The sequence below is a fragment of the Ixodes scapularis genome, unplaced genomic scaffold, assembly GCF_016920785.2.
Source record: "Ixodes scapularis isolate PalLabHiFi unplaced genomic scaffold, ASM1692078v2 PGA_scaffold8__174_contigs__length_109621045, whole genome shotgun sequence".
Lineage (NCBI taxonomy): Eukaryota > Metazoa > Arthropoda > Arachnida > Ixodida > Ixodidae > Ixodes > Ixodes scapularis.
The window spans coordinates 58,441,174-58,463,491 of NW_024609883.1; the positions used below are offsets into that span (position 1 = coordinate 58,441,174).

Sequence of the window (22,318 nt, forward strand, 5' to 3'; positions counted from 1 at the left end):
CCCAACTACATTTCACAAGAACTTACAGAGGGTTCGTGAGCGAAAGTTCAAAACAGCTCAGGTCGTACTCGTAAGTTCCACGTTCGTCAATGCCTTTATCTGAGAAGCAGAGGCACCGCGTATTCATTTAGTTTGTACACCGCGTGCAACAAAAATGGTGAAAAGAGAAGTGCTTGGAAATATGACGACTACAGCTAGTGAGCCAATCGTCAAATCTGTAAGCCAGGACCTATACACCATTTCAGAGTTAGTATGCAACGCTCTCAAAGCTACTGTCGCGTGAGCGTGAATTCATCTCATACTACGTTTTCATGTGCGCGAGAACGCGTGCAAATGATGTGGGAGTTCAAAAGCCATGCTTGCGCCAGAAGCTTTGACAGCGTTGCGCATATGTACAAAACAGAATACATGTACCAAATCCGTTCTAAGCGGAAACTGTAAGAAAAAAATCACTAAGAACTAAGGGTGAGAACTCACAGATATTTTGCACCTAGCCTAGGCTCGTTTCTTATTTTGTGTTGAAGTATATAACTTTCAGCGGCCGAAAGTCTAACGTCTGGTTTGCAAATAATCAATGTGATATAGAAATAATAAAGAAATAGCAGCCATTTTTCTTTTATTCTTAACGCGTACAAAATTATTTTTTTGGAATCCTCGTGGTAGATGCATCTGTACACAGCAACGAAACCAAAAATGTCATTCTTTATTGCAAACAGTCCTTCATAAAAATAACAAATATTGCGCCACTTTCAAATTTTAAATCCAATTGGATGACGAATAAAATGTTATAGGGTGAGGGACCAGAAAAATAGGTTTTTGAATAGAAGTTCCCGCTATTCTAAGAAACAAGCGCTTCCTTCTCGACCACTAGGAACTGTGTTTTTCTAACTGTCATGCCGCGCACACTATAATATCGGTAAACCTATTTTTTAAGGTGCCGTTTTGTCCCCCGAGTGTTTAGAGAATGGTTTCAACGTAACAAAGTTGAGAAAGAAATCTGAACTTTTTGAAAAGAACAAACAATTTGGGCTAAATAAGTAGCAGCTTGTGCTTATCCTGTCTTAGTCTTTTCTGAGTGTGCGGCATCCAGAAATGAAAACCAACATTTAACAAAATAATGTTATGCTAGACCCTCCATAAAACAATTTGTATAACCAACGAATTATATACTGTAAAAGACGTTATTTTCGCTGGCCATGCATTTCGTGATTTTCGCGAAGTGCGGGGTTCGTACATTTCGCGGGAACAAGCCTTCGCGATTGAGTTTTGTTTGCAGTGTATTCATCACTATGGTATAATATGTACGCGGGATTTATCTTTCACGATAATAGTCGCGAATATCTAGAGCTTACAATATTTTTTAACGCATGGTGTACTTATCATTTATGTACAAGAAATCCTACGGAATTAATTCACGCACATTTACCGTACCCTGCCACTATTGGTATTTGCAAAAAAAAAAAAAAATTATATATATATAAATAAATTAGTTTTTTTTTCCTTCGGAATTTCTCGTTGGAAGAAAAACACTGCCCTGGACCCATTAGGCGAAGACAAACGGTGTGCTTGAGAGATGACAGTTCAAACAATAAATCAGTTCAAGAATCTCCTTCCGCATGAGGAGGTAGATAGCGAATAGTATACTTACTGTCTTTCCGTGCAATGTGAGCAGATTTATCACTTAGAATATTTACAAAAAAGGCGAAAAAACAATATCACTCTAATGAAGCCTTACTTGCACTCAAGACGTCTACATAAGATCGAGTACACAATTACTTTCTGGATACACTCCCCATTTAAAAAGTTTTCTCTATTACTACTATTCAGTGTCAAGCATACAAAAAAATTGATATTACATTTTCTTGCAGAGAAGCTCCTCGCTTCTCCAAAGTGGCAGCAAGGCTTTGTTAAATGTTAAGTTGTTAAGGTTAAATTTTGAGAGAAAAAAATAAAAAAAATAAACCCGTCGGTTACCAAGCAAAGGTTATACTCCGCAGTTTACTCTCAGCATTTCAGTGTGAGACTCCGATTTATTCCTGTTATTTGTTATGCTTCGTTGAAGCACCTTGCCGCAGTCAGACTTCCACGTCAATAACTACTATATATCTCGGCTTCGAAAGATTTTAAGGTTTATGGCTAGGGAAAAAGAGTGAGAAAAGGAGTCGAGAGCGCGCCGGGACGTCAGAACTCCGAGCTCTTGTTGGGTGAAATAGGGGGTAGACATAAAGCTAGACGCCAAATTTGTGTCCACTGCGCTCCTGGAACTCTTTGTCAGACAAAACGCCGGCGTCCGGCGTTCGGCTCCCGCATTGAGAACGCGTTCGACTACTGCCACGAGGACAAAGACGGCTATAGATTTAGGTCTATCCCTTATTTAATCCAAGCCGAGCTCGAAGTTCTGACGTCCCCGAGCACTCTCGTCTCCTTGTCTCCCTCACTCTCTCGGCGGACAGTCCCTGACGAGGTGAGAACGGAGAAGAGGAGGTTCCCGTTTTCCAGCCCCCTGCGAGAGACTTCCTACGTTAATAGAGACTCTTAGGAAATCATTTTTGCACAAACCGATACGGTACGATGGGCAATACGGTACGCACCGCGCATATATGAGTCTTTTGGGCTATAGCGGATGCGCAGTTCGTACCGGAGGGTCCATCCTATGGTATCGGATGTGCAAAAACGCTTCCCTAAAACTCCCTAATTTCTTCGACAACACGTAGCAGTCTGGTACACCTCGAGCGTGTGCACGGCGAAAGCGCGAGGCAGAAGACGTGGAGCGCGTGCTAGAGGCTATGCGTTTGAAAAGCAGGCCCTGCCATTGCCATTTTGCCAGTGACGATAACGGTGTTCGCTGGACGCCATATTTGAGCGTGCTGTTTAGAGCGCATGCTCAGAACGAACTTGCATTAATAGGCTGCTAGTACCGGCAATTTCGATGGGGTGGAATTCACGTTTCAAAATTACTGTGGAAGCTCGACATCAGCACGCGCTCAGCAGTGACGCACACAGGTATGACCGCCAGGAAATATTCACTGGCTGCCATAGCTGTGTGCGCAAACGCTGAACGCGTGCTGACGGCGAGCTTCCGCAGTTTTTTTTTTTTTTTGCAACGCACGTTCCGCACCATCAAGCTTTCCGGCTTTAGCAACGTATTAATGTGAGCTCGTTCTGAGCTTTTTCCCTAAACAGCACGCTCAAGTATGGCGATGAGTGAAAAAACCCACTAGTGGCTTTCATTCCAGTCTAAACTGAGTGCATAAAGTAAGATGTACTATCCCAGTCAAGAGAGCTGAAACTCGCGTGGAGCGCGGTATTATCAAAGCTGCCTGTCGGATGTTTTTGAAAGGTGTTTTGCACGCTGAGGCCACGACAACACCCTTCCGGCGCTCCATGCAACATTATTCACTTTCTTGTCGTCTGCTACTGAGATGTCAGTTTTCAACTGTGGCAGGACTGTCCACATGAACGCCTCGATCGCCAGGTTTTCTCACAGCTCACGCTCTAATTGGAAAGGTTTTACCAAAAGTTTTGCGACGAGCTGCCGGCTGTCCTTGAGCCCCGTAGCTAGGGGCGCCTTTAGTGCGTTGCATTCCCAGGTAGATACACGAAGCTGTAGGTGTGAATTATGCTTTTCAAAGTCGCTAACCACCTTCTGTATCATATTTCTTTTTGCCAATACATTTCGATGTTCGAATATCTGACTATCACGACTCTCAGATTTTCGGATATGTCTCTGGCGAATTCAGAGATACATCTGCGTTTGAGCAACTCACTGTTTTGTAGAAGCGTCATGTAATGTTTAGTAAAGTTGTTGTTATTATGTAACTCTCTCGAGCTGCTGAGCTTTACGGGACAGGTGCTTTGCCGGGCACCACACCTTTAACTCTGCTCCCCAAGCGATAAATACGCGAAATAAATAATAAAAAAAACTGTCGATTGATTATCGCGTGGTCATAAATCAGGGTTCTGTGGAAACTGTTCCCAGAAAGTTCGCGATAAATTTATGCTGTTTCATGAATAAGTTTTACCGTTTGATTAAACGAAGGGACGTCGCCTCCACACTCTCACTGACAGCCGACACGGAAGTAGGGTGTGGCGCCACGTGCGTCAAAGGGGACTGTTCTTGGCCTTAGCGTAGATCACTGTTAACAGGAAAATCCAACAGGCGGCTCTGATAGTAGCGCGCGCCACGCGGAGCGGCGTTTCGGCTCCGATTGATTGCAATAGTACAAGGGTGGCCCAAGTGCGGCTCGCGAGCCGCATGCGGCTCATCGCGGGTCCATGTGCGGCTCGCGGGTCCATGTGCGGCTCGCGGCTTTTGAGTGAGCGTGTGCCCCTTACCCTTCTGTGTTTCAAAGACGAAAAGAGTCCTAGAATTTGAAAAAAGAAAGGTCACAGTCTTGGCAGCCTTGTACTTCACTACGTACATACAGCTGAACTGCTCTTGGCCACATGGATGTGTCCAGTGATACTGTTTCCGTTATTGCTCCAGAAAGAATTTTGAACCGCATACGCATAACGGGCGTCAGGGGCAGTGGCTGGCTAGCGAACCAAACGAAGGCTTCATTTTTGCTTAGCGGTTAAAGTAACGTTCTGCTGCTTGGTGTTATTTGCTATAGTCAAGCATTACCCTTGTCCCCTTTGGAAAGCACCGTTCCCTCCATATCGTTTTTTTTTAAGTAGCCTCCCCCCCCCTCCTTTTTTTTTTCCTGCGGCTCTTTCAAATTTTATTGTTTTGTCTGCGGCTCTAACCCCATGTCACTCTGGCCACCCTGCAATAGTACCACAGTGAGGCAAGAGATAAAAAAACTGCACGCAATCTAGCGTTTCTTTTTTTTTTTTTTAGGTGCGTTTAATTGGCGGTTTGCCTTCGACCTAGTGCTGACGACCTAGTGCTGATGTAAAGCAAACGGATGTACCCCACCACCGCAAACAATCTGCCTTTATCACTTCTGTCGATGTCGCCGTCGTGGTTATAAAAGGAGGAAAATGATTCCGAAAGAGGCAAGTGCAGCAATCACTCGGGCGAGGATAAGGTGCAGAAAATAAGAATGATAAGCCGTTTTTTGTAAACTACTCTTTGCCGCTTTACGTATTTATTTGTTCACTGTTGATCTTCGTATGAACGCCTACAATTCATGACCTTGTGGATACTTCCATCCTCTCACTCAGACAACTATGATCATATGCCCAGACATAGATCACAAAGGCAGTTACTTTGCATTCAGATCGCCAAGCCCTTAACCTCAGCACTAGTTCGAACGTAAGCTAGCAGTCAAACGCTCCTAATAAAAAAAAGCGCCTGATCGCGGGGACTTAGGGTCAGGCGGGATATAATGAGGCATGGGGCGAAACGCGACATTTTGAGTGTAGTGTTATCTGTATTCGAGTCTTGCCATGAGATTGAAGGGATACTTCGGCGACATGTGGCGATAGTTTTCCGCTTTACTTGACCGAAAATGTGGTACAATTAGTGGAAACATGCCAACGAATAACAAAACACGGTTATCTTTCGCGGGTGTACCAGCCACCAAAGTGGGGTCACGTTCAGCACTTGCATTTTTCCGGAGGCGTGTAGCTGTGTTTAAAATTTAGTGCACGAGACTGAGCCCTCACTTTATTGGAATACCCCTACCGAAAAACAAACGGTATAACTTTTCGCTATTTGGATTACGGAAGAGGAAACCTAACTTGATTTCTTGTTGCAAATCTGAAATCCAGTTAGCAGACCATGAATCCAGTTAGATTTCCTGTTCGATAATCCAGTTAGCGAAGAGTTATACAGTCTTTGTTTTTGGTAGACAACTGAGCCTTTAAAACTCTAGGTTTCGTTTATTAAGACAAAATAATTGTTTAAATCGGAACATATTCGAGGTGCCAAAGCAAGACTATCGCCATCAGCAAGCGTAAAAAAAGAGTGTTGGTGGATTCACTGTTTGTTTCTGATTTATGGATTTTTTCTATTTCGTGGTCTTGGATAGTCTGGAGGTAGGACAAAACAGTTGAGGTTCAATACTGCAAAAATGAAATGAAGAAAGCACCTGAAAGCGCGCATCAGCAGCTGAATTCGTGCGGCAGCAAAAGCCTTCGGTAATCTAAGTACGTGCCGTGCAAAAAAAAAAACTAAACGAATGTTAGGATGAACTGCATTTTATAATTCAGTTAGGATTTAAACAATGAATTTCTTCCAATCAGCAAGAAAAAAAAAAAAGAAGCCTTGTGGAGCCCATTGTGTGCATGGGGATGTTCATTTTTTCGGCTCGCGTACAATGATGTGCAAAGGAGAGTTTACACTTATTGCGAAGCGAATTAAACCGAGGATGAATATTATTCAGTGTGAAAAAGATAGCCTGCAAACTCTTTGGTATTAAGTGAATAAGCCGGTAAATCAGAAGTCAACATAAAGCTAGTAGTCAAAGATTATTTCGGTACAAATGGTTTTATTAAAAAATACAGATTATATTCATTCAAGGGTCCCAAAGAGATAAAAAAATACTGTTTAAGAATCCCTGTTTTTTTAACAAGGTGAGTAGGGAATTCACTAGTTCAGGATACATATAGCTAATTAATTTTAAAAGGCGAGAGAGCGAATGACTACACGGTTTGTAAACGCGCCTCTGTTATTTCTACAAATAGTAAACAACAAAACATTCTAGAGTGTGCGACTTCTGTTTATAAAATAAAAATATACTTAAAAAAAAACATAACACAGTTGAAGAGCCTAGTTCTTATATGATCCATCAAAAATGAGCAGCACGCAGTTTGATCTTGATTTCTATTTGAGAAAATATGAATGAATGAAAACATAAAAGGGAAGGAATCCGTAGTTTGCTGACTGTAAATGCTCTGATGTGAAAAAAAAAATATCATCTTTGATTTGAGTATAGAGCAAAAATATCAAGACCCCAAAGAGTCAAGGAAACGATTTTTTTAAATCGCTTTACTGAACACACACAAAAAAAAAATGAATATGTAATGCTAATAATTTACGCGAACGCACGCTAGCTTTTCTCTTCACGCGGAACAATCACGGAACAAAATAAGGAAAAAACGAGCAGCGTTCGCCCCGTCAACACGAAGCCAGAAGAAGAGCTCTGTCTGCGTATACGTCGTTCCTGATCCCTTGTGCGTGTGTGTGTGTGTGTGTGTGTGTGTGTGTGTGTGTGTGTGTGTGTGTGTGTGTGTGTGTGTGTGTGTGTGTGTGTGTGTGTGTGTCTGCTTGTTCTGTGCGCAGCTGTTAATATAATTTAACTACCCTAAAGTGTCGTGGGAGCGCGCCAGCCCACTTTCTCTGAAGATTGGGTTAGTTTAGGCACCACGCTAGTTCAGTCAAATCAGGCACTTAGCGATAATTTGCAGAATTTCAAAGTTTGGGAAATGTTATTTGTGAGCGCTTGAACCAAAATGGGCGCTTCCGCGGTATTTTACGGTTTGTCAGCACAAGTGGCCGCGCGGTGTACTGCCAATTATATTTTGTCTTTTTCAAAAACGCAATAAGGGTAGAAATGCGCTGAGCGGACGCTGTGCTGCGGGTGTTGTTAAAGGCTGGCCATTGCCCCCAACTCGGGTATTGTACACGAATCGGAATGTCCGCCAAGACATCGAGTACAATCGAGCAGTGCTTATGTCCAACTTCCGAACTGCATTTAACTGTCGTCACACTGGGACAATCCCTGTTACTGTACGCCAATATGCTGACCCCACTATCACGTCAGAACAAACAGAGGAGAAAGAACTAAACATTACAAAACCTGAAAGTATAAAGCAGCGAGGACGAGGACGGGAACAGAACAACTTTCAAGTTTTGTATCCATTAACCATCACGCTCGTTTTCAATTGGGACTAAACAATAAAGGCATTTTTCATTATTAAGATTACAGCATGTGAAGTAAGCTTCTGATTTATTGGTGCCGAGTGGTAGTGTACTTGTGTGACACTTAAAAAAAAGATCCCAGTGAAAATTGCGTAAAATTAAAACTCGCCAATGTTTGAAGGGACTTTTACCTGAAACGACAGTCCTATCTCTAAAAAAAAAAATTAACTTTAGGAAACTAATATTAAAATTTCTCAAGTAACGAGAAATTTAGAGCGGTGACTAATAAACAAGAATTCAGACTATCTTAATAGCTCAACAAGTCATACAAGATACTAGAGGTTCGAACATCACGCGACCAAGAGCAAATGTGCAAAAAATAGCGACATATATTCCGCTGCAACTCAGGAATTTAGGCCGAGAGAAAGGAAGACAGGGGAGGAGCAAGCAGACGGAACGCTGGACAGGAGAGGAAGAAACCTCCTTCTCTCTGCCCCGTTCCGTCTGCATCCTCCTCCATGGATTTCCTTACCCTCGCCCTACTGTCTTCAGTTGCCAACGGACTGTAGCTATTTATTTTACCAGTGCGGGAAATTACTCTTTCGCGTGATTTTTTTCAGGCTTTGTCGGTTGAATAGAAAATAGCCAAACATTCATCTAAAAACATCCAAACTTGAATGCATCAGAGCTATTCTAGCTTGGGAAAAGCGCTAGAGCGATTTCACCCATCCAGTTGTCGTCGAGAAAAGAAACTTCTAACGGAAGTCTAAGCCCACCTACCAGGTTCGAGAAAAAAGAGAGTGACACCGCAAAAAGCGACACAAAATGACGCCACAAAGCCCGGGAAATCTAGCGAATCAGAGTCCATTCTCCACCGAATCTACCCTGAGTGTATGGAAAGCTCCGTGCGCCAGCGGTAGGGACTCCTGAGAATCGATAACGCAGGTCCTCATCAATCAATCACGGGCTCATCAATCCGGCTTGAGAAGGCCGAGCCCGAGAGCTGGGCGGGGAAGTTGCCAGCGAAAATAAAGCTCGTGGAAAACCATTAGACTGAATACGGAGCTCTATACGAAGTAAGAAAATCGAAAATCAATCACGTGTGCCGTTTTCAAAGCCGGGCTGCCGCCTGCACTGTTTGAGGACTATGATCTCTTTCGGGCAAAGCGCACTTAAGGTTTCGAAGGCTTTCAAACGTTGCTCCTTTTTTAATGCTTTCTTTATTTTCGCACCCTCGACTGGTGTTGAAAACGGTATTCTAATGATTTCGGCACCTTCGATTTGCGTGCGTTTATATGCATAAAGTTTGATTTTTGTTGAAGTCTCAGATTTTCCGAATATATTTTCCAGCCTGAAGGAAGTTATCAAAAAGTTTGTCATTGAAAAATAGCTCTGATGGTCCTTTCTTCCGCGTTCCTATTATGTGCGTGCATTTGGTGTGAAGTACGCTAAGTCATTTTGACATCTAAAACTCCATGAAATGCCGGTGACAGCTGATTGCCTGTTACCTCGCTTCTACGTTTTTCTACGCGTGCAGACCTGCCTCTGGCATTTTTAAGCCCACAAATAACAAATCATCGTTGCACTAAAAAAGAAACCAGTTCTTGTAAAGGTGCGGCAGTAAGGACTTTCGTATTTGGCACCTTGAAAACTTCGAATTCCAAATCTACCTACCTGAAATTTGGCACACAAGCATAGTTTCCCTAGCAGTTTTATGTCTATTTCTTTAGCTCAATTCTGAGGTAGCGAAATGTATGTAAAAGTAGTGAAATATAAACATAGAATATATTTCTTGTGTCCTATACCAGCCTGTTCTTCGCCTGTACACTAGTTTATGAGCTCTCTCTCAGGTAGCTTACTGACTCCAAAAACACTATAAAGTAATAGCAGAAGCTGGTGATGAGCAACATTATCGCGAAAATTAAGAGTTTTGACAAAATACATGAACCAAGACCACCAGGGAGCACGCTCAAAACTGGTGTGCAGACGGCGAACATCCAATGTAGGGCATAGGCAATGCATGGCCGCCGTTTTTGCACTATATTTCATATTTTACCGCCTCTGACTTGAGTTGTTAAAAATAAATAGACATAAATTCTTGCGAGACTACGCTCACGTGCCAAATTTGGGGCTTGCCAGTCTGAAAGTGGAATTTTGCAAAACGTGCCTAATGGCTTAGTCCTTGTGTCCGCACACTGTACGTGAGCTATGTCGGAACGGATCCGGGCTATATACTAGATTAAATATAAAGGTTCAAGGGTCAAGGGCTTGTCTAACTTTTCTCAACATGTAGGCTTGACTCTGTCACTAAAATTCAAACACTTAAGGGTTGAAAAGAAAACAAATAGTGATACAAGCAGCACTTAGGATGACATTAGGAGGACCATCGTTCCCAAAGATTGGCTTCAAGTAGTTCTAAGAGCGATTTCGACTTTCCTATATTACAAATGTCTGAGTGATTGTAGAATTGGAATTCTTCATAGGGTTTTCTTCTACCACAAAGGTTTTAAAACATTTTCACAGCTCTTCCTAAACCAGACGCAGGAAGACAGCCCAGCCCCAACTGGCAACGGACCAACTAAGCACGACTTGGCCATCGTGTTACAGCGACACTGTTACCCATCTCAGACAGCTAGACTGAATCTGCGGCATTTGTTGAAATAACTCTTCTCCAAAGTAAACTCTCGACGGCAAATCCAACTTGAAACCGGCAAATTCAACGAGACAAATCTGTCCTGTCCCAGCAACACCGCGTTCGAGGAACTTCATCACTAAAGCAAACTCCGTATGCATCCCTTCTCTACCATACTCACGAAGGCAGCTTCAAGAGGCAACCGACCAATTCAGCACGATGCGTTCATACGTTGCAGGAACACCGGCACCTGTCTAATATAGAAGACTCAAGCTGCGGCACTTCATCCGCAGAACCGAAGTCCCTAAGCGCCTCTTTCCCAAACCATACTCGCGAAGACAGAGTCAAACTGGCAACCGACCAACTCAGCACGATGCGTCCATCCTTTCGCAGCAGAACCACCGGAACCTGTCTAATAAGAAAGACTCGATCGGCGGCACTTCATCCCCAAAACCGAACTCCCTAAGCACCCTTTCCCCAAACCGTACTCGCGCGGACAGCCCCAAACTGGCAACCGACCAACTCAGCACGACCCAGACCATCGGCTCTCCCAGGCAGAAAGCGCCGAATCAGCGACCGACTCAGCGAAAGACACGAAAAAAAAGAAGAACCCACTTCCCGCAATTTTACGACGCAGGACAATGCGCCCGCGGTAAACCCTCCGATGCAGGAAAGGGATTGGGGAAAGAATCGGGAATAGGCAGGAAGGGCGAAGAAGGGAGAAAGCGCGAGAATGTGCGCGACAGCGGTCACTAATTACGATTGGGGTGACAAACACTTACGACCCGTTCCTTGCCACGTTCCCCCCTCCGTCCAGGCCTATCTCTTCCCCTCCTGGAAGAATCCCTAACGTCTGATGCTCACTTTCCCAACCACACAACAGCGCCTTCCTCTTCTCCCTGTAGAGAGGGAGAACGCGTCGGACGTGATGGCGTCCTCGTTAGGGACCGAACACGTCCGCAGTTCCCGCCCGGAAGAATGGGATGAAATTAACGGCAGATTGGCTGAAGGTAGACGGGTTTACTTTTGGAAGAGTAACGATACTGGCTTACTAGGAATCCGTGCTGCCTAGATGTTTCGTGCCGTGGGTGATTCGGTGTCCATATTGGGTCCAACATATTTTTTGTGTATGATACTTCATTACATTTGCTCAAAGTTACAAGAAATAATTGAAATCAGTTCCATTAAATCTGTATATTTACTCAGATTACCGTTTGAATAAACAAGAATCCTAAGTGTTTGGCTGGTTCCTTCAAGAGTTGGGAGTACCGGAAATATATGGGCGTGTCAACGGAGTCACTGACGGTCAGGTGTTTTGATATATTTTATAATTAGGGGTTGGTATTTTTTGTTGAAACCAATATTGGTAGTCAGTTCACGTTCTTTTTTTTTAATTTGGCTTGAAACGAATGATGTCAATATCTTAGATTGGTATGGTACAAATTATAGGGTATTGGGGATAGGTCATCATTTTGTGACCTTGTGACGCACTTCCCGATCTAATTGTCAGATATCTTTGAGATTGCAGGCCCCCCCCCCCCCCCCCCCCTTTCCTTTCATCTGTTATGCTAGGCGAAGGCTCAACAACAGCCTCTTGGTGGTTGAAGTTTTGTTATCTTTGCTCATCGGGCTTTTTAAGCCTCGCAAAGCAAGAACATTCTTTGAACTCAATGCATTAAGCTATCAGAACTACCTTAGTTTCCGTTTTATAGTCTGCACCCGCTGTATAGAACGCAGGGGCAAATATGGGGTCAAAAATAAGAGTTTTCGCTTAGATAGTCTGTACCCGGTGCATAGTCAGCATACCTGGTGTTTGGACAAAACGAAAATCTTCTCATAGACGGAACACCTTGAAAATGACTGCTTTCTTAGCTCACAGAGAATCCTCTAATATGCATAAATCATTATTAACATACTCTTTCATTCACAAAATCCGTCGCGTCCCATCATAGTCAATGATATTGAAAACACAAAAAATTCTGTATAGTCCAGACGCGTAGATAGTCCGCACAGCCTGAAATTTCAACTTTTAACCGACTATAGCCTAGAAAGTATACGGTACATAGATCCTAAATATTTTCTGGTTGAATAGAGAAGCCCCTCTTATCACAAAAAAATAACTGTTAATATTTTATATGTCTAACAGGCTAAAAAAAGTATTCATCGTGGATAAACACAAAGAAACTACGCCGATTCAAAAAGATCCCATAAAAACCGAAAATAGCAAACGCGGGGCAACTTTTTGTGGCAACGCAGTCAAAGATATAGGCACAAGTGCCCTTTCCCAGACCGAGCGCCGAATCAAACTGTGCGCTCTCTCCTCCTCTCTTCTGAAATGCAAAAAAAAAAAAAAAAAAAGCCGCCCGGAGTATAGTCATAATACAAGCCTTACCTAAAATACTTGTTGCTAGTCTAAAACGTGCAAAAAAAAAGAAGAACAATAAAACAAAACACGAACTTACCGGAGATGGTTTTCACTTGTAGCTCGACCCTGGTCCGAGCCTGTTTCTTGGGAGATCCACCGTCTTCGGCGATCACCGTGAACCCGATGGTGGGCTCGGAGACGTCGGCGAGGCTTCGGTTGAGCATCACCTCTCCAGTGATACCGTCTAGGGCCAGGTACCGTAGCGCCCGCGTGGACTCCGGTCCGGGCTCCAGGCGATAGTAGACCTCGGCGTTGTATGGCACCGAGTCTGCGTCGTGGGCCCGTACCTGGACGACCCGGTAGCCGGGCCTGGTCCTGGTCTGATGCACCTCGCTGCGGTACAGGGCGCGCTCAAAGACCGGAGGGTGCTCGTTGGGGACCGTGACTTCGATAAGAAGCGTCTTGACCTCCGTAAGCCCTTGGCTGACGGCTGCGACCATGACCTATAAAGACAGTGAGGGTATTTGAAGACACGCAACCAAGGACGATAAACGTTCGCAAGCAGCTACAGTTAAAGCGCCAGTCTAGCCATCGTACACTCTAATAAGTACGTGAGTTGACTTTCGTGCAAAGCAAGAAGAAAGAAAATCACGGCGAACAACAGATGGATCCTAGCAAATGACGAAACTGGGAATACATTGAGACCGAGGTACCTGGAGCGCGACTCCGGCAATCTGTTTAGTGTCCTATTCCGCCCATGCACTCGAAAGTAGTCCCGAACTGACAACAAAGGATGTCGTAAAATCGCCCGACAAATCGCCAAAAATACACGACGACAAAAAAGTTGGACGATAGAGGGCGCCCTTTATCGTCCAACCCATTTGTCCTTTGGTATATTTTTCTGCTCCTTTACATTATCCTAAACCAACTGGCCCAAGGTGTCGTCTTAACGGCACAAAAAAAAGAAACAAAAAAACCCCGGGATGTCATGCTGTCGGACGTCGCGATCCTGGCAGTTGGTGGTAGAAATGCTGGCGAAAAGCACGAGTGAACGTGAGTGTCGCTGTCGTCGCGGCGCCTCAAACTCCTGGCTGTCGAAGTTTCCACGAACTGTCAGGCTGGAGAGCAGCCTGACGTGTGCCACTTACACCACCGCTGTTGTGACGCCGCCAGGTTCGCGGCCGGCGACAGCTTGACACTTCTATGAAGTCATCGGACGAACATCGAGGGACCAGTCTTTTAGACGCGGTAAGCAGACCGGTAGGAGACGGGTACTCCAGGCACCATAAGGCAGACCGGAACCTTTCTCCGAGTACGATGCATTTTCCTTGTCTGATCGCATTCCCAGCTTGTTTACTTCCTGGGATGTATCTACTGCTCGGCGTAATCATCCGTTTCCGTGTTCTGTAGGCAAATGAACTCCCGTACTTTTTTCTTTAGAGTGTAGATGAAAAAATGCTTTGAAAAAATGCGCGTGAGCTTAGCATACCTTCTCTATCGTACACTCTTCACGCGCCAGCAGTGAGGTGGTTCCTGCGAGAGGTCGTACTTCCAAGCGTCTATACGCCAACACTATTGGCCTCGAGGTCGACCTAAATGTGGCGCTACTGTCGCGCTATCATCATCATCAAAGCGAGGATAAAGGCATGGCCGCCCTATAGGCTCTACACGTTCGTCGCGAGACTTATTTTTCCGCACAGCATCGGTGGGAAAACAATTTTACCGGGAAATGGTGCGGTACGTATCGGTGCTTCAGTGAAGATCAAATCGAGTTACCAGTATACGACCTAAATTTAAATAATCGCTTGTGTGGACGCGTCGTCTGCTCTAGGCAGACGCTTAAAAAGCATGGATCACCACGACGAATGCCTGTCTCTGGGTGAACTGCACTCTGTATGTTATATATTTCATTCTTTTAAAATAGACGCCTCAGTTCACAGCCATTGGAATTCAACGAAACAATACATTCGAACCCGGATTACAATACGGGTACGGTGGGCTGTGAAATCGCAGGTTCTATCCATTTTTCTTTTTGTAGCTTTAAGCTTGTGCAGTAATATAAATATTTACCATAAAGAAAACTGATTGCTGTATAGAAAGTTATTGTGCTATTGAGTTCCGCTGCAGCTAACATGTCCCTTTACTGTGCTATGGTGTGGGTGAGTGTAGCCGAGTCGGAATAATTCTACTAGGTTGCAATGAGGACAGAGTGCCTGTTCCAGTTACGATCCGAAGCTGTTCGTTGGCAGGACACCTTAAACAAGTGAAACGAACTATTTTCATATATCTGTCGCGAGTGGAACAAACGGATGTAACCGATCAACGCAGTAGTGTGAGTGTTATTAGATGTTTTTTTCGGTTGTATGGGTTCACTCACTTCAGTGTTCTCGGTGAGGTCCGCGGATGTCAGAAGGATATTATTATACATTTCTGGCTACATAATCTTCTTTTTTAAGTATAGTAGACTGTGCAACTCCAACAATCGAGTCGCTCCACAACAGGGACGGCATCGGCCGCAGTGACACTAGTTTATTGAGGAGGGCTAGAACTCCCACGAGACTTTCCGAATACCCTCCGCCCTCAACTAACGCATTTCCCTCTCCCGTAAGAAAATAAAAAGAAAACTTCATTAGTAGAAGAGAGTGATATTTTACTAGTATATGACCACTCAACTTATGTGAAAAAAAAAGTTACTGCAAGCTACCTGCAATTCGCTATAGCTTGCTTCTTTAAACAACGTTGATCAGTTTACATTCTAAAACGAATTTCGCATTTCCCCACAGAGCCCTTAAAAGCCGACCACAGATATCTAAAAATGAACTTCAGAATACAAACATAAGAAGTTTTCATTGAAAACTGACACATGCAAAGTGGCCCTAAACGTATCATTCCTTACGCTCGCGTCGTTGCAGTGAGTGAGGCCTCATAGCGCCTCATCCTATACTGCCGTTTTTGTTTGTTTGTTTAAAACAACTCTTGTTGTGACTGTAGATAGGGGTGACTGGTTCTCTAAGTGCACATCAGGAAAGTAGACACAAGAGCATTTGTTCGGAGAGTAGCACAAATACCTACTCCATAATCCACAGCGTAAATCAACGCCGGCTGAACGCGTCTATACCATTGGCGTGTTCAGCGCCCTCTAGCGCCTGCGCATCAAACGTTTTACCGAAGGGGCAACACTTGACGTCACGAGAGCGGGCCATCGGACGTCGCGATCCTCGCGGTTGGTCGTAGAAATGCTGGCGGAAAGGACGATCAAACCGGAGTTTCGCTGTGGTCGTGGAGTCCCAACCCTTGCTGCCGAAGCTCCCGTGATCTGTCAAACTGGAGGGAGACCTGGAGCAGAAGATGCGACTGCCAAACACACCTATGGTGGTGCGCAACCCACCAGAATCGTGGCAGGCAGAAGCGTTATACTTCTTCCAGGTTTTCAAGGGGAAATCAATGGGCGACATAAAAGAATACGCTCAAAAACACCAGTAGGAGGAAAACGTATTCCAGTCACCAAAGTGAAACTTGCGTGTTTGCGTATTCCATCTGTTCAGACAGAGATCAATCTCCACTTACTACTTCAAACAGACATAAGACGGGAGCTCAATTAGATTTCGCAGACACTAAGCGAACAAGGATCCCCAAAGACCCTTGGTCTCTCGGAGAATCCACTCTGGGTTTTCGTGAAATATGTGGATTCTGATCGTTCACATTCGAGCTAAGAAACACAACTCCTTGGCGCACATAAACGCATAAAAATGCGGACGCTACCGAACACACTCAGGAATCATTTAGCTCGCTTGCTTTCTCTCTAAACAAACGAGACGTCCAAGACCCCAAAAGAGTGCTGGAAACGACATAATAACAACGTAAGAAGGAACGCCAGAAGATAAACTCCCCCCTCCATGCATTTATACTTCCACTCTTCTTCCTTTTATCTCGATGTCTGCGAAAGTAACAGCAAAGGCTAAAATACAAGCTAGCGTAGCATTACTCTAGGAAATGACCATTCTGCAACGTTTTTGTTTCTTGATGGAATCAAAAACAAGGACGAGAGCACGAGAGCAAGTGCAACGAACAACAACAACAACAACGCCATCCGACTGGTACAACACTACCAACAACCTCTTGTTTGAACCGATAATAATAAGCTGCCGACCAGCTAGCGTGAGGGGCTTCCCTCCTTTCATCGAGGCAAAAGTATGGCGGACGGAAAAGAAATACAAGAGCGTAAAAAAGAAAGAACGAAAATATAAATGTTATACGCTACAAAAACAGGACAAGAATATATGCCAGTGTTCGCGAGTGGTTCCAGAACAAACACGATGACCTGGAGAGGAGCGTTGGTAGCTGAAAGCATCCCGGCAAAATGAGAGAAAAAAAAAAAGAAGAGGGAAACATGAAAAAAAAGAGTAAGAGCTGCACTCAGTGGTGTAAACAGAGGAAGCGCTTCCTTCCTAAATGTACTCCACTTGACGATTGCACTTTCTGTTCCTTTTCTTTTAGTACGCGTTTTTTTTTAATTTTTTTTTTTCTTGTTGTTGCTTTGGGGTTTGGAGACAAAGATGGGGAAACAAAAGTGACCCAAGTGCTGCCGCGAAAACTACCAGAAATGATGGGTTTGTTCGTGTATGCGCGCTAATGCGTGCAGCGTCGTGCGTGAGTTGGCGTGTCTAAATACGTTTCGTGTAGGTGATCTCTTATCGGCTGTAGTACGCGTTTATTTCGCTCGAGCGCGTGTGTTTGCATTGGCGTACGCGTGTTTTTTTTGTGGAATGCACGCCTGAATTTATGCGGAAGCGTGACACGTCATTTCTTGCGCGAGTTTTTACTCGTGTGAACGTATGTTAATTCACACGATTATATGAAATCGATCCGGCTGCCTCCAATTCGTAAAACGACGTTTTATCGACAGATGTACACGTGCTGGTAAGTATAATATAAACAATGAGAAGAACATAAAACGCATGTCCGTCCTCGTGTTTTGTGTTGTTCTCATTATCTATATAATGAAAAATGCTTTAATCGAAGGGCCTCTTGCGTCCGTTTCGTCGACACTCCTCCCAACGTTTCGTCAAACACAACACTGTTGTTTTACTGCTTTAATCGAAGGGGGAGGGGGGGGGGGGGGGTGGGGGGGGGGGGGGGGGGGGGAGGCGAGGGTTGGGTAAACACGACTTAGTTAATCATGCGCTAAACTTTAGAGGCTTCCCGACTTGATTAGATACTCGTTAAAATAAAATTTCAATGCTGTTCACGAAGCGTCACAGCCGAATGTGCCCACGAAATGCCCCAGTGCCGACGAAACACGTGTCGATGAATATGTTCTCCACGAAGCGTGTTTCTACGAAACGATAGGGTCTGCAATTGAACGCGTATACTCGCTGTGTGCACATCTATGCTTCTATGAGCGTGCGCGTTTATTCTTTTTTACCATAAGCCAGAGCTCAATCAAAGGCGAGACGTCGTACAAACGTGGACGCATGGAGCAAAAACAGCAAGATCAATGCGCACTCACTGCGTTCGATTGGTTGAGCCGGTCCATTGCACTCTCATAAAAAGACAAACCAAGACGTGGTACTGCGCTTTGGAGGCTGCTTGCTTGGCCCGGTGGGCTCGTATACGGACCGCAAGTTCGTATTCTTCTTCTTTTGCAGGGGTTTTGGTGGCGTCACAACGTCGCCATCTGATTGGTTCGGAATAAAACATAGTGGGTAGACCTCGAGGCAGCTTGCTTTGAGGTCTACTTTGAGCTTTTGTCCGAGTCTGTGAAAAAAATGGGTGAGCTTTTGTCCGGTGAGCTTTTGTCCGGTGAGCTTCTGTCCGGTGAGCTTTTGTCCGGTGAGCTTTTGTCCCGGATTCAAGCAAGTGGTCTGCTTCTTCCACAAGAATGGTGATGACGTCAGAAAGACGCCGAGCTCTGATTGGCTCTGATTGAAGGATAGCCAGTAGACCTCAAAGCCGGGTCTGTCAAAAAACGGGTGAGCTTTTGTGCGGTGAGCTTCTGTCGAGTGAGCTTTTGTCCGGTGAGCTTTTGTCCGGTTACCCACTTGCTTTCCGCATAGAGAGAGGTGCGTTCTGACTTGCAGTGAAACGAAGTTTGTCTCGCTTATTTGACGTAATGATTTGTACGTGCTTTCGACAGTGAATGTTTGTAGATGCGTGCGCACGCGATTGATTGAAGATGGGTACGCTTCACGAAACAGACTCAAATGCGCGCCCAATAGTGTTGGTACAAATGCATGCGAACGCGCTGGGTCGAGTATGCTGGTGCATGCGTATCATCGCGTTAAGTCATTTGTTGGTGAGCGTGACCGTGAGAACTCTGCCAATGTTTATGTTACGATATAGGTGTGCGCGTGTGAGCATGTACGCGTAAGTGTGTCACACCTCTTCGTGCGGGGCTAGTAAAAAGAAACTAAGCAAAAAACAACCTAATGTGTTTATAAGCGTCGCGAACAGGTCAGAGCACACTCAGAGCGAAAGCGCGCGGCAGAACCCATAGCTCCCGTGTCGAATCCCCACGCCTCCCCGTTTCGATCTGGATGAGTATAGTACCAGCATGATGTACAGTCTATCACTACTGCGTGATGCACGTTAAAGAGCCCAGGCTAGCCGTTTTACTACACTGGCTACACTGCCCATCTAGAGCTAAGAGACAAGTCGTCCGTTCAGGCAGACTAAGTTAGGGCTGTGCAAACGTACTCACGCCCCCTTTTTTTTTTTTTCAACCGTGGCGAACTTTTGCTTGAGGACAAACTTCCCATTTTGCACAACTAAAGCATAAAAACAACAAAAAGTGGCCATCACCAGAATGATGTGCCATCGTTTTCTCTGTCGTCCGCCGTTTCCGTTCGAGACCGGACGCGAAGCACTTGGAAACGGAAAGTCGCCCACTTTGAAACGACAGCATTTTATACTTTGCTAGCCCTGTACCACGTGCCCATCTTTTTTTTCTCTTCTTATTGGTTGCGTGTTGGCGTGTTTGCTAAGCTTTTGGAAATATATACGAGTGCTCCCGTACCGCAGGAAGAAATAAGTAGAAGCGTACACCGAAAACAACCCATCAACAGAAAGCGCGGTGTTTGAACATGTGTCGCGGACTTGTCGGACCCCCGTGTACATTACCGGCTCTCGAAAACCAATGCCGAAAGCATCCTTTTTGTCGCCTCTCTACCTGTCTACCCGAGTGCCGACGGAAACCCCACTTGAAGACCTAGACCTCGCAGAAAGCCTCTCGTGACGCCATGACGTGCGTCAGAAGAACGGCGCTGCGTTGGCGTTTGCCAGAAGCACAGATTTTGCGCCGCTGTACTTTACTGGGATGACCTTAACTCGCCTTTATCGCCGGGGTCGGCAATTTTGTCGGCGGGGAAAGCAGTACTGAACGGTATGGTGCATTGAATCTGGCAGTCTCTTGATATCCCACGCCCGGGGCGTGGCCTATCAGGCTCAGTTATTTTTCTTTTTATTTATTCGTGATTCATTTTTGCTTCGATTTTTTCGGCTAACGTCGAAATCTTATAACGTTGCGACGAATAAGGCACTCGGCACTCACCCCGCCTCGGGTATTTTTTACGCTCTCAGTGATCGTAAGATCAGTGACGTCGTGCCTCTGCTGATATCCGAGCGTTATCACCTGAAATGAGTGGTCCTTGTTTTTAACCAATGAATAACACTGAATTTTAGTGGCTACGTCGCACCTTATTCGTGCTTTTCTCTATCATGTTACCAATTCAGACGCAGTTAGTGATAGGTAAAACCGGCTCTGATGAAACACACTGAATAAGGAAGACAATGGTCGCAATGTGAATCTCACGTTAAATTTACATTACTAGTTTTCCCGAAATAACGCCTAATATCCAATTCCCTTTTCACATCCTACGTATCCATATATAGAGTAAGCAGGTTTTTAGAGCGCAGCTCTTAGGCGCCCGTTTTCGGCTTGAGAGACATCGGCGTCGGCGAAACCGCGCGATGCATTATGTGTAAATTTTCCCTCTAAATTTAACAAAAAATGTTCCCGCTAAATTCAGTGGAAAAAATTCCCCACTAAGTTTAGCGGAAAGTTTTCCCCGCTAAATTTAGCGGAAAAATTCCCCCGCTAAATTTAGCGGAAAAGGTTCCCCTAAATGGGAGGCGAACAGGAGAGGAGCAGGGGCAAAGGCTCCTCTCCGTACCTTCCCCTCCTCCTTTTCAAGAGCTGCGCTCTAATTCGGCGTTACAGGGGATTATAAACGTCTTCCATTTTTGTCGCAAAATCGGACATTAAGAAAAGAGAACGCCGCGCGACACAGTTGTCAACAACAGAACGTTGACGATTCTGCGTATTTTGATTAGACAAGGTTTTGACGAACGCTGAACTGTTACACTTACGTTTAAGCCATGGATAAAGTCGTTATTCTAGGATATTAGTCTGACTCACAATATTTATATTACAAAAATGTACAAAAAAAAGTAATCGATTGTTCGCACCTACTATGCCGTACAACGTCCGTACTGAAACAGCTGAAATTAAAAAAATAGACACCCGCGGTAGTATTGTGGTGTTTTTTGAAGAATAATGACTTCACTTTCTTTAGGTTTCTCTGACTAATATACTGTAGGTAAAAAGTGAGCTGTTAGCCGCATTATAGTTTGCTGTTAAACTTTTTTATCCTAAAGCTAACGAAGAGAGAGTGATATATGATAAGGGATATGCTTTCTTTTGTCCACTCTTCCCTTAACAGTTTTTGTGTGGCCCTCAATATGTCACAAGATTACTTCCATAAGAAAAAAACAACCTTGACATTAGTTGTATTAGAAAAAAAGAAAAATAAACGAGATAGCACCTTATGGAGCTTGTCATTCCTAACTATTCTTGTTTAATTATTTCTCCATAAATACACTTCTTCGTGCAGAAATATTGGTATTCCGAGTATTTCCTCACCAATTCCTATTCGGTGAATCTTATTTGTTTCATGAATACTATTCGAATAGTGCCTAGTTGGTCCTGTTAAAGTGCCTTGGTACCTTTGGTTCAGGTACATTTACGACCTACGCACGCCTCCCCTCTCCTTCCATTCAATAATATATTTTCCGAATCTCCCCTCTGAACACACAACGCTAACTTTTGTTTTGTTTCTTCGAAGGGAAGGGGAGACGAGGAAGTGATACAGATGATATCACTAATGAATGCAAACCCAGAAATTTGTGCCATCATATGCTTCCTCCACCTCTTAGAGGATTATAGCGGCGCTCCCGTAGAAGCCCATGTATTTAATATAAAAATATAACCATAACACGAAAACATTAGGCTGTGAACGATTTTCCAATGCAAATCGTTCAACACTATTCCGTATTCTAGTACACAGTAGCCGTAGCACTGTCAATGCCAAGAGCTCATGCAGGGCGACGTATTTGCTTGTGCACAGAAACAAAAATAAATAAATAAAAAGCGAAAGTTTTATGAATAAAATGGTCAGATATGATCACCATAAGAAAACGGCAGATGAATGCACCCTAATATTCCTCTATATGAGAT

General features: G+C 44.4%; 1 protein-coding gene across 1 annotated transcript in view; it reads right to left on the reverse strand.

The window, feature by feature from the left end:
* The window catches only part of LOC8039361, a gene marked incomplete at its 5' end in the record, with an annotated part of 64,910 nt that overhangs the window by 37,211 nt on the left and 5,381 nt on the right, over positions 1-22,318 (reverse strand). Inside the window, one exon of the mRNA XM_040210701.3 lies at positions 12,902-13,307. Within this exon, the coding sequence (XP_040066635.3) occupies positions 12,902-13,307 (406 nt within the window). The remainder of the gene's footprint in view (positions 1-12,901; positions 13,308-22,318) is intronic.